Source organism: Sorghum bicolor, chromosome 1, assembly GCF_000003195.3.
Source record: "Sorghum bicolor cultivar BTx623 chromosome 1, Sorghum_bicolor_NCBIv3, whole genome shotgun sequence".
NCBI lineage: Eukaryota > Viridiplantae > Streptophyta > Magnoliopsida > Poales > Poaceae > Sorghum > Sorghum bicolor.
In genome coordinates, this window is record NC_012870.2 from 29,397,584 (window position 1) to 29,409,610 (window position 12,027).

At 42.3% G+C, this 12,027-nt stretch overlaps 1 protein-coding gene across 1 annotated transcript; it reads right to left on the minus strand.

Annotated features, from left to right (window-relative positions):
- Positions 3,072–6,284, minus strand: LOC8063054. Its single transcript, XM_002467243.2, has 4 exons — positions 5,866–6,284; positions 4,616–4,761; positions 4,436–4,546; positions 3,072–3,961 (listed from the first exon to the last, which is right to left on the minus strand). Exons 1-4 carry the CDS (start codon positions 6,182–6,184, stop codon positions 3,362–3,364), a joined length of 1,176 nt encoding a protein of 391 aa, XP_002467288.1. The 5' UTR covers positions 6,185–6,284; the 3' UTR covers positions 3,072–3,361.

The following is a 12,027-nucleotide window of genomic DNA, read 5'->3' on the forward strand; positions in this document are numbered from 1 at the left end:
GTCTTCCATGGTCCGAGGCCCAACTCATCCTGCCACTCTCCCTGCTCCTCCCAAACTTGCCGCTGCCTGACCCCCCCCCTCCGACCATTTATGCTTCTGGTCTCCGTGGCCCTTCCAGCGTGAGGGATTCACTCACATCCACTCCCCAAACTGCCTACTCCCCGCCACACAAAACTCACAGTCCTTCTCCACATGCTCAAGGCGCCCACAACCATAGCAAAAGTTGGGTAGGAATTCATACCAAACTGGACATCAGCAGTCCTCCTTCCCCTTTTCACCTTCCACCAGTACACCCTGCATCAACAGTTTGCGAATGTCGATCTCACAAAGCCCCCCATAGCTGATCCATCCTCCTCAGTGTCCACTGCCAGTGCTTCCCTAATCCGGTTCCCCAACAGCATTCCATTTTTAGTGTCCATCATCCCAAGGGGGAGGTCAAAGACTTTGACCCAAATCGGGATGTGATTGAACTCCAAATCCTTCACCCTCTTACTCCTATCCGCTTCCACCACCACTAGCAAGTCACCTCCAAACTCCCAAGCCCTGCTTGCTTGCGAACAGCTTCGCCATAGCCTGTGGCACTTGCTCCCTGTCGCCACCCTCTGTCCACCTGGTTCCCTTCACCTTGCTCAACTCCTCCGAGAGCTTCAGCAGAAGACCCTCCAAAACCTCACTGCCACCACCACTGCTGTGCTTGCCCTTCCCTCCCCAACTCCCTCCACCGCCACCGCCACCACCGAGCTTGCTCATCTTGCCCCCCTCCACGACTCTCCAAGCTATGGGAACTGCGATTGAGTGGCTGCTGAGCCGAATCGAGGTGGAAACCTAGAGAAAATCTCCTCCAAAACATAGATCTGGTCTAGGGTCGGAACTCCCTCTGAGTCGCCAGGGCCACCATGACCCTCGACTAGAGACTCGGACGAGGACGTGGTGGAGTTTGGTAGCTACTCTTTAGGAGCCTGATGAGGCAGTTACTATTAGATATTCCAGATGTGAGTGACATGATTTGGCTTTAATATGTGAACATATGGTATTAGCCACAACTTGAGTATTCATGTTGTCTGTTTCTGAAATTCTCACTAAAAAAGGTTCCTGATGTACCTGCATTGGCATCTTGGTACTGCAAAGATGAGAACTATAACCAACCAATCATTGTCATAATTGATGATTTGGAGCAATGTTCTGGTGATGTTGTGGGAGAGCTTGTGATGATGTTGAGGTAAGTTATGTCCCATAGCATATGTACATTTGTTCCTATCAATATGGGCATATATGCTTCCATTTACATGCTGATTAAACATGATGAGCAGAGTACAAACATTGAAAAAAAATTGTGTTGTTACATCAAACAAGGACTAAATACTTGTTTCAACATACCAGCCTATCCCATTATACTACCTTTAGATATTTGCACTAGTCTTATCTCAGAAAGCATTGAGGCATATTGTTGTAGGCCTTACCTATCTTTAAATGTGGTAGATGGCCCATGGAACTCAACTTACCTTACTTAAATCTTTATCGGCAGGCGTGAGAATTATTATAAATAAACATAATATGTAGTTCAACAAAAAGCTCCAAGTTATGTACTTTAGACACAATAGGGTTGATTTGAGACATTAGCATATAATATTCAGAGCAAAGGGCACGCTGCATCAGCAAAAGCAGAGCACAAGGCATTAATAAATATACTACAATACTCAACAGAGACGGGATATCAGGCACTGCATACCAGGCGGTGGGAACAGAGAGGAGGCAGGGGCATACCATGCGGAGGGAATAGAGAGGAGGCAGGGGCATACCAGGCAGAACAGAGAGGAGGCAGGGGCATACTAGGCGGACGGCAGACGGCCGGCGGACGCGGAGTCGGTGACATGAGATGAATGGGCAGCTGTGGCAGGCGGACGCATAGATGCGGATGGCCGATGCCTCCAGCGGCAAAGATGCTGGAGTGGCTCCACGGAAGGTGATGCAGGGGCGGCTCCTCGGAAGGGGTGGCTGGCTGGTGGACTCAAGCTGTCATGCAGGGGAGCAGCCAAGGAGAGCTCAAGGTCCATCCGCCCCCTTCTCCCTTCCTCTCCCCTCGCCCCCACTCGCGGTAAATGCCGCACACGATAGATTTCCCAAGCGAAGAGCCTATCTAGGTCACAGTTCCCGCGCTAGGAGCAGTCGATTAAACGCGCAACCGGTATAATTTCTTGTGCCCACCTTAGCTCACCGTCCAAGCCTAAATGCGCAATCACATAAATTCACTAGCCTGACAATCACCATCGACCCTTTAACTGTGGCCATATTAGCCAAGAAAGCATGTTTACCATTTTATTGGAAAATTTCATTTAACATGTCCAGTTACTTCAAAAATTTTCTCAGCGTCTAAATTCTATACCTTCAAACAGGAAATATTTGGTACCTGTTGAGTCTTTACCCTTTCATGAAATCATCTGCTTCAATAATGTTGGCATTCTGCAGTTTGTATGTTCTCCATGAATATATATGTTTTTAGTGTTCATGGAGAACTTAGAGACTAGAACGCCAACATTCTTGAAGCAGATGATTTCATGAAAGGGTAAAGACTCAATGGGTACCAAATATTTCCTGTTTGAAGATATAGAATTCAGACGCTGAGAAAAGTTTTGAAGTAAAAAAAATGGTCAAACAAAATTTTGAAATGGTAAGAACTTAATTTGCAATTCACTACTTTCAGAATGTGTCAGTCATTCAGCAGTGTTTTAAGGCCCAATCTTGTGCAGAGAATCACTTTTGGTCCGTAGATGGTTTTGTGATGGCATAGGATTTGGATATAGAAGCTGAGCATGCTAGATTACCAATGAAAGCTCTTAGATCTCTTTGTTGTTGATGTCGTGAGCAGGCTTGATAGTATCATGTCTTGTGAATTAAACTGCTGTGGAAGGTTCAACCAATTGTATGATGTATGGGGTTACATATAGTACATGTAAAGAATGGTTTCTCTCTTGAACCTTAGCATGTGATGTGAGCCACATGGGATTCGCAGATGCTGACAATTTAGCAGAAAGCAATTTCTGTATTTCTTTAACTGCAGTAATTAACATGTCAGATAATTTCGGTATTTATAATAGTAAGACCATCGAGAGGGCATATCTTTTAGCCAACCCAAGCATCTCAATGAGACATTGATGAGAAACGAAGTAGCAAGAATCAACAAGTAGCCACCTGGTAAGAAAAAACCACCATTTGCACGTCCTAGCCTACTGATGCCTCCACCAAAGTTTACAAAATCGTGGGGCGATCACTAAAATGAGAACAGTGGAAGCGCAGAACTGCTCTCTAAATATCATGCAAAAGAGAACGAAAGTAAATGCTTCAGGGTCACTGTAACAGTTGTTCAGAAGCTGTCATTCTCCTGCTGGGTGATGGTCAAAACAAGCCCAAAGTGGTCGCTTGGAAAGACAGGCAGCTCAACCATTCGGCTCTCTTTCCGAATCTTCGTCTCCTTGTAGTAGGAGACACCCGGTATTGCCTCCTTCCCGATCATCTCGATGCTGACGATCTTGAAGTCTGCCAGCTTGCACACAAACCGGTCCATTCGCTTCTGCAGCTTGCGGTTGCCTGACAGCATGCCATTGGCCTTCGTGTCATAGGTCCAGCCATCTTCTCCAGGCTTGAGCTCAACCCAAGCATCAGTCCACCCATCCTGCAGAGGGAAAGGGCCGTCTCCTTTGTCGTCCCAGTTCATGTCCCCACAGAGTATGGCATTGGGGAAGCGTCCCAGAATTTCAAGGCATTGCTTTGCCTGATCCACACGTTCTTTGCTGTACATCTGATCCCACTTAGGAGGTGCAGGGCATGGGCTCTCGAGGTGGGTTGTGCCTATCATTAACTTTTTCATCTCTCCTGTGCTAACACTTGTGAAGCACAGCTCTCTTCCCATTATTGAGTTCAAAAATGGGGTGCAGTCAGATGCCTTCACTGGCAGTTTGCTCAACTGTAATTGTTGAGGTCAAAAGAAATCAGTAAAAATACATGAACTCTGAGAAAAAGATAAGCATTGCCAACCTCCCAATTTCCTATGGAAGGTCAACTATAGATACCACATGAATCCCAATCAAACATGGCCCTTTATAACTTGTAAGGATTTGCTGAATATGTTAAGTTATGAAACATGCAGTCAACCTCTTTTAGACTGATGAAACATGCTTCACTAAAAATATGCATAAGTGCTTGGATTGACCATATTGAATATGAAACTATTGTAACTCACTCATCCATATTCTGCAGGCATCATATAAACCAAAAATGGGTCCGATGACATGAACTATCAAAGAACAAATTTAGCAACTTCTGTGGGAATGTTACAAATAGTTTTCCATACAGGTTCTGTTACAAGAATTGACTGAAAGGCATTCATCCAGAAGTTGGAAATCATATCACACGTAAAATTTGTGAGAAGAATTATTACCTGCATGCAGTAATACGGCATCTGAATAGCCTTCTCATGTGACAACAAGCACTTGTATTGTTGCCACCAGTCAGATTTTTGCAGAAGCATATATATGTATGGTGTAATCTCCTGCAGTTCCACATATTAGATCCCACTAAGGATGGGAAAATAAAATAACTCATAGCTCAGAGTGCGGACCTGGAAGCATATAAAGTCTGGGCTATGCTGCTTTATAAGATCCCCAAGAGCATCCATCCTTCTTATCACTTCCACATCCTCTCGGAACCAGACATTGTATGTCATGATTTTGAAGGTCGTCTTATCCAAACAAATCTCAAGGTTTCCTGTGGACAGACATTTTGATTTTCATGTGACCCTAGAAACTAAAATGCATTAAACAGCTTCAAAAATGGATTGAACTTTGAACTTGCATCACAACTAGCTAGTTTTGAAGTTTATGATGTACACATAGAAAAGTAAAAATAAATAGTTCTTAAATGATTCGATTGGATAACCCTTCTACAAGTTATTTTAGCTTCGAGTTAAATACTCCATCTGTTCTGCAGTGTTTGTCCATCGAAGTGAGTAATAGTCATCTGTTACATGATAAACACTCCTTCCTTTATAATTAAAAACCGGCCAGTCAGCCACACACCTTAAGTAAAGCTATGTCTCCAGCTACTTATTCTCATTATTTTCTCCCACATCTATTGTGATCAAGTAAAAAATGAAACTTTTCAGCTCATAGAATGTCAAATAAAAAAAGATTTACTGGTGTTCCAATCTTTTCTCCATGAAATTTTGTTTGGATTGGGACTCAAATCAGACCAATGCTTGGCTTCACTTCCCACACTCTCAGAATTTGCAAATGATTTTAGTGGTTTGCAATTTCGCTTGACACAAGCAAGCTTGTATAAAACAAATACCAAATCAAATAAAAATATCCAATTTCAGAGAATAGAATAGTAGTCCATAGCACAAGTTGTCATCAAAGAACAACGGTGCTTCTACACCAATACATTGTTCATTGTTAGCATGTAGAATAGGGTACATTTACATTACACATTCAGATATTTTTACAACACACACATTGAATGCAATTTGAGGGTTATCAGAAGTAGCCCAGACCTTGTAAATTTGACCCCAAACTGAAACAATGGGACTAAAAATATATATTTTTTTCTCTAAAAAAATATATACATAAATAAAAGGGAGAGATAATTAACATAACATAGCGCAGCGCAGTATTCGACAATAGGATCATGGCACGGACCCAACGGAGGAAAGGAAATGCATAAATCATGGACGCCCTGAAAGCGCAAGAAGCACAAGAACGGATCTGCAGATGACGGGACGGGAAAAGCGACCCCATTAACCAACGCGAACAGAAACATCCGAACCTATCTACACCCCAGTGCAGTTGAGACTTGAGAGGGCGGCGAGCGAACCTTTCTTGGCGGCGGGCCCCTTGTCCGCACTATCGCAAAGTTCAACCACATCCGGCGACGCATCGCGCTCCCTCTTCCTCCCAAACCGCTGGGGTGGGGTAGACGCACTGCGGTCCTCCTTCCTCCGGCTCCGCTTGGACGAGGCCAACGCGAAGGCGGCGCCCACGGCGACGGGGCTGTCGATGTCGACCTCAACTGGGCGCGAGGCCTGGCACAACTCGCAGGAGTCGAAGTATTCAGTGTTGAGGAACGTGCACCGGACGCAGCGCCACTCCGAGGCGGCCGGAGGCGTCGGCGGGGCGCGGGAGGGGGAGGGCATGGTCGGGGCTTGGGGAGAACTCGGGAAGAGGCGGAAGCGGAGGCGGCGGCCGAATTATATTAAAAGGAAAAGCTTGGTGGCTTTTTCGAATTCGAAATGGAGCGGAGCTTTCAGTGGCAAGAGCACGGTCACGGCCTCACGGCTGATCTGAACCCTTTGCCGACCCTCATCGGACGGATCCCGTTAATTAGTCCGTTGAGTTTTGGGTAGATACATTTGATTTGCTTTGGTTTTTTGAATAAAAAAGATTGTCGAAGATCTACTCCTATATTTTTTCTTAATGTGCCGTTGTTGCCTTCTAAGGTTTAGGCTGTTCCTGCTAAATTTTAGGCAGCTAAAATTATTTAGTAACTAGTTAGACTAAAATATTTTAGCTTATTTTTAGTCAGTGTGTTTGGTAATTTAGCTACTAGAATGACTAAAATTTAGTTGGCTAAAATTTAGTAAGAGAAACCAAACAGAGTAATAGAGTATCTGTTCTAAAAAAATAATAAAGGATTATTTTCAATGTATTATGAATCAATTTACGTTATGGTTACAATACATCATACTCGTACCTAATAAACACACATCTCGTAATTTGAGGAGTGAAGCTAATTTAAATTCAACCAAATCTAGTTGAAAAAACTAAATTTTATAATCTCAAATAATTACTAGATTAATCACATCATATACGTTCGTACCAATTCTATTTAGGGATAAAAATGTTAAAATTATTCTCTACACATTTAGTTAAACTTAATATTATTTGAGTTTTCAAAGCGCGAGATATGTACTTATTTTGGGATGGAGAGATTAATGTACTCGCTTCTTATGATATTATTTGTTTTTTTTCAAAAATAATAAATGAGTAAAGTCCTTAGACGGTTTTCAATCTTGTTTAGTTGTGTCATCATAAGTCTGTGAACTCGTAAATCGCTTTTTTTAGATTTTTAAACCTGTTTGTCATGTCATCCTTATCTCTAAACTCATAAAACATCTATTTAGGAATTCAAACTTGTTTGACTATGTCAACTTGGCCTCTAAAATTGCTACATGTTAATCGCCTATTTAGGTACTTGAAGCGCCCCTGGTAAACCAGAAACTCAAATGTGATACAATACTAGTCCTAGGAGGCTAGTAACACATTTATTACATCAGATAAGTTTCAGCGCAGTAGTCTCGATAAGCGTGGACAATGAAGGCACGCTATAATAATAAGACACCAAAATACAACATAGGTCCAAATGACCCAGAAACAATAGATATCACAACCGAACATCTGACAAGTCCCAATGCCACAGGCTTAGTTGGGTGCAGACACGACCTTACTCGAACGCCACTTCGGGATCGAAGTCCGGATCTTCCTCTGTTTAATAAAGCAAAGGGTGAATACAAAGTACTCAGCAAATCCAACCTTACCCTACGGAAGGGGATAACAATATATATGCATATGGATAAATCAAGGATGAGGCTTAGTTTTATTTGCATAAAGCTATCTTTTTACACATGCAAGGTTTTATTTCACAGATACTGTTGTAAAAAAACTCTTTTTCCACATATGATAGTATTTCTAAAAATGGGGGTTTGGTCACAATTTTAAGTGTTGTTGAACTCTTGTTCCCACAACACAATGGCAGTCAACCATTTATTTCCAAAATCACACTCACTCTCATGTTTTCACTCATCCCAACCCATCTAGTTGTTGAAACCAAACCATAACCCGTCCGAGACCGCGGACACGGCTATCCAGATAGATTTACACTCTGCAGAGGTTGTACACTTTTCCCACAAGTAGGATACCATAACTTACACCGTCGTGCAAGCACAGATCCATCAAAGTCATTACCCTCCATAGCTAAGTAATGGCGCTCACCATGGGAACACTAAGGCCACATCTCATGATACCACAATAATTCACAAAGCTCTTTTCATATATTTCCACAATTTCACATACATCACTTAGTGTCCCGTTGCACACCTGCCTCCAGGTGATTGCCATACTAACTATAGGGATTTAGACTAAGCCTTTCCCATGCAAGGCGAGTGGTTGTACGATAAATGAGTTAGGCAAGATGAATCATCAACTCAGTCCTTAATCGAGACAAGGCGGATATCTTCACGCTTTAACCCCGCAAGGTATAAGCCACAACACCAGGGCATCCCAAAAGAGATCCCATCCGCCCCATCTCTATAGTAATCACATCTGTAACTTGTTCATTAACCCTTTCACAATACCCACAATTTATTTTCACCACTCACACCTTTTACTTCTAAAATCATTATATTTGGGAAAATATAGCGATGAGTATCCAGGATGAGTAAAAAGTCCTAAGCATACTAAATAATAATATTTCTGTCATAGCATATTATTTGTTCCTAGGTTCGAATAAGACAATTACCGGATAATATCAATTCAAGGATGACTATTCAACAGGTTTTAACTAAGCAGCGAAAATACTTCGTACATATATCGTACATGCAATATTTAAAACGGCTTCTACGGGTTGTGTTTAAAAATAGGATCAATATGCATCAAAGAGGATCGGTTGGACTTGCCTCCGTCGGCGTCCTCGGCAAACTCCTGCTGACAGTCCGGGTCCTCGGCGTCAAACTCGCGGTACTCGTTTCCAACGTTCTCGTTTTCCGGCTCGTTCACTCTGTCAGCTAAAATACGCGACGAACGACACAGACAACAGGCACAGATAAATAATCATATAAATTCAAATGAGCTCCAAAAATCATAAAATTAATATGGGAGGTAGATCATGATTTTAGATTAATTTAGGAAAAAGAATTATTAAAATCAGAGTTAGCATGTGGCATTTGTGAAATGGCCGGAATTTAATCATGCGAAAAAGGCTAACGGTGATTAAGAAATACATGCTTCACGAGATGAATCTTGGCTGGTAGTGCATGTTGCATGCATGCATGTACTATTTGGAGTTAATGCTTATGGCCCACACATGCATGGTTAGAGAGAAATTAGCAGGGGTCATTAGAGCTCTTCTGTATGTCATGGTTCTATTCGTGGAGTTCTTGGCAGTGAATCGGTACAGACAAATACAAGAAAAAATACAGGAAAATACTACAGAAAGACAGAGAAGAGCAAGGAGATGCTCATGAGCTGCTCACCTCGTCTTGCGACGACAGTTGAGCTCGGCTTGTGCGTATGGCCGTATACGGTATACGCGAAGTGAGAGCGAGTGAGTGAACGTGTTTCTCGGGTGGTGAGAGTGAGCAACCAAGAGTGCCTTTTTATAGGCCAGAGTGCTCAGCTCGTTGCCATTAAAAATGCTACTGTAGCGCATGGTCGGTGTCTAATTTGCATGCACGATGCATGCAAATGGACGGTGCCTAATCACCGTGTCCTTGCATGCAGGTGCATGGAAATGGACGGTGCATGCTCGTCCTGCATGCATGCATGAGATATATATTCGTGTAGGTGCACTGCTATGTTTTCTTGCATGTAAGCTTGCTGGTACTTGCTGTTATTTGTGCGCAAAAAATAAATATGGATGCATTAGATGGAGATACTATAGAGCTCAAATTATTTTATAGTTTTTGAAATATATTTTGAAAATAATTTTTAATGCGAGTGATTTTTGAATGTGAATTTTTGGGATGTTACAAACCTACCCCACTTAAAAGGAATCTCGTCCTCGAGATTCGGCTGGGTCCTAAATAGATGGAGAAACTCTTTTCTCAGGGCATCTTCTCTTTCCCATGTTGCTTCTGCTTCAGGGTGTCTACTCCACTGAACACGACAAATTCGGACTGTTGTCGTTCGAGTTTGCTTGGTGACTGTGTCTAGGATTTTTATTGGCACTTCTTGATATCTTAGGTCATCTTGTAAATCAACTGTATCTGGCGATATTTGTTCCTCTGGTACTCTGAGACATTTCTTCAATTGGGAGACATGAAACACATTGTGTATATCTGACATTTCTTCAGGTAGCCGAACACGATAGGCTACAGCTCCAATCCTCTGTAATACTTGATATGGTCCAATATACCGAGGTGCTAGCTTGCCTCTAACTTGGAACCTTCGAGTTCCTCGAATAGGAGAGACTTTGACATACACAAAATCTCCAACTGCAAAACTTAACTCTCTCCTTCTTTTATCAGAATAGCTCTTTTGACGTGATTGTGCCTCTTTCAATTTTTCTCTGATTTCAGCTACACGATCTTCTACTTCTTTTATAAGGGCTGGTCCAAGCAAAGTTCGTTCTCCAACTTCTGACCACATCAATGGGGTTCTACATTTTCTTCCATATAGGGCCTCAAAAGGTGACATTCCCAAACTAGCTTGGTAACTGTTATTATAGGAGAACTCTGCATAAGTTAGACTTTTCTCCCAATCTTTACCATATGTGAGCACACATGCTCTTAGCATATCTTCCATAATCTGATTTATTCTTTCAGTCTGACCATCTGTTTGAGGATGATAAGCTGAGCTAAAATCTAGCTTGGTTCCCATAGCTTCATGCAAACTTTTCCAGAACTTAGAGGTAAATTGGGTACCTCGGTCAGATACAATCCTACTTGGCACACCATGCAATTTGACTATGTTATCCACATATAACTGGGCTAACTTGTCTCCACTATATTTGGTGCGCACAGGTATGAAGTGAGCAACCTTGGTAAGGCGGTCCACTATTACCCATATTGAATCATTTCCTTTCAGAGTTTTGGGTAATCCATTCACAAAATCCATGCCTATCTCATCCCATTTCTAAACAGGAATAAGCAATGGCTGGAGCAAGCCTGCTGGTTTCTGATGCTCTGCTTTAACCCTTTGGCATACATCACATTGTGCAACAAATCGTGCCACATCAGCTTTCATTCCATTCCACCAATATCTTTCTTTTAGGTCCATGTACATCTTGGTGGCACCAGGGTGGATAGAATAAGCTGAGTTATGGGCTTCATCAAGGATTAGTTCTTGAAACTTTCCCTCCTTGGGCACACAAATCCTGTTTTTATACCACAATACTCCTTTGTTATCCACTCTAAAGTATGGAGCTTTATTTTCTCCAGTTTGCTCACAAATCTTCATCAGATCCTTATCCTTATGTTGTGTCTGTTTGATTTCTTCCATAAGAGTTGGCTGCATCATCGGACTGCCATTTTGAGGTTGGCGTACTATATGCATGTTCAACTGTGCTATCTCTTCTTGTAGGTGAGTGTTCTTAGGCACCAACTGCTGACCATATGACCTTCTACTTAGGGCATCTGCTACCACGTTGGCCTTTCCTGGGTGGTAATGAATCTCAAGGTTATAGTCCTTGATTAATTCTAACCATCTTCTTTGCCTTAGGTTCAAGTCTGACTGTGTGAAGATGTACTTCAAACTCTTGTGATTAGTGTAGATTTCACACTTGTTTCCAATGAGGTAGTGCCTTCAAATCTTGAGAGCATGTACTATCGCTGCTAACTCCAAATCATGGGTAGGGTAATTTTGCTCATGAGGTCTAAGCTGACGGGATGCATAAGCAACCACTTTTCCTCCTTGCATGAGAACACATCCTAAACCTTGTCTTGAGGCATCACAGTATATGATGAAATCTTGGTGAATGTCTGGTAAAGTTAACACTGGTGCTATTGTCAGTCTCTTCTTCAACTCTTGAAAACTCTTCTCACATGATTCTGTCCAAGTGAATTTCTTATCCTTCCTAAGAAGCTCTGTCATGGGTCTGGCTATCTTGGAAAATCCTTCTATAAACCTTCGATAATATCCAGCTAATCCAAGAAAACTTCTAACCTCACTCACATTGGTGGGTTGCTGCCAATGGGAGACAACTTCTACTTTCTCAGGGTCAACTGCAACTCCTTCAGCTGTCAAGATGTGGCCTAGAAATGCA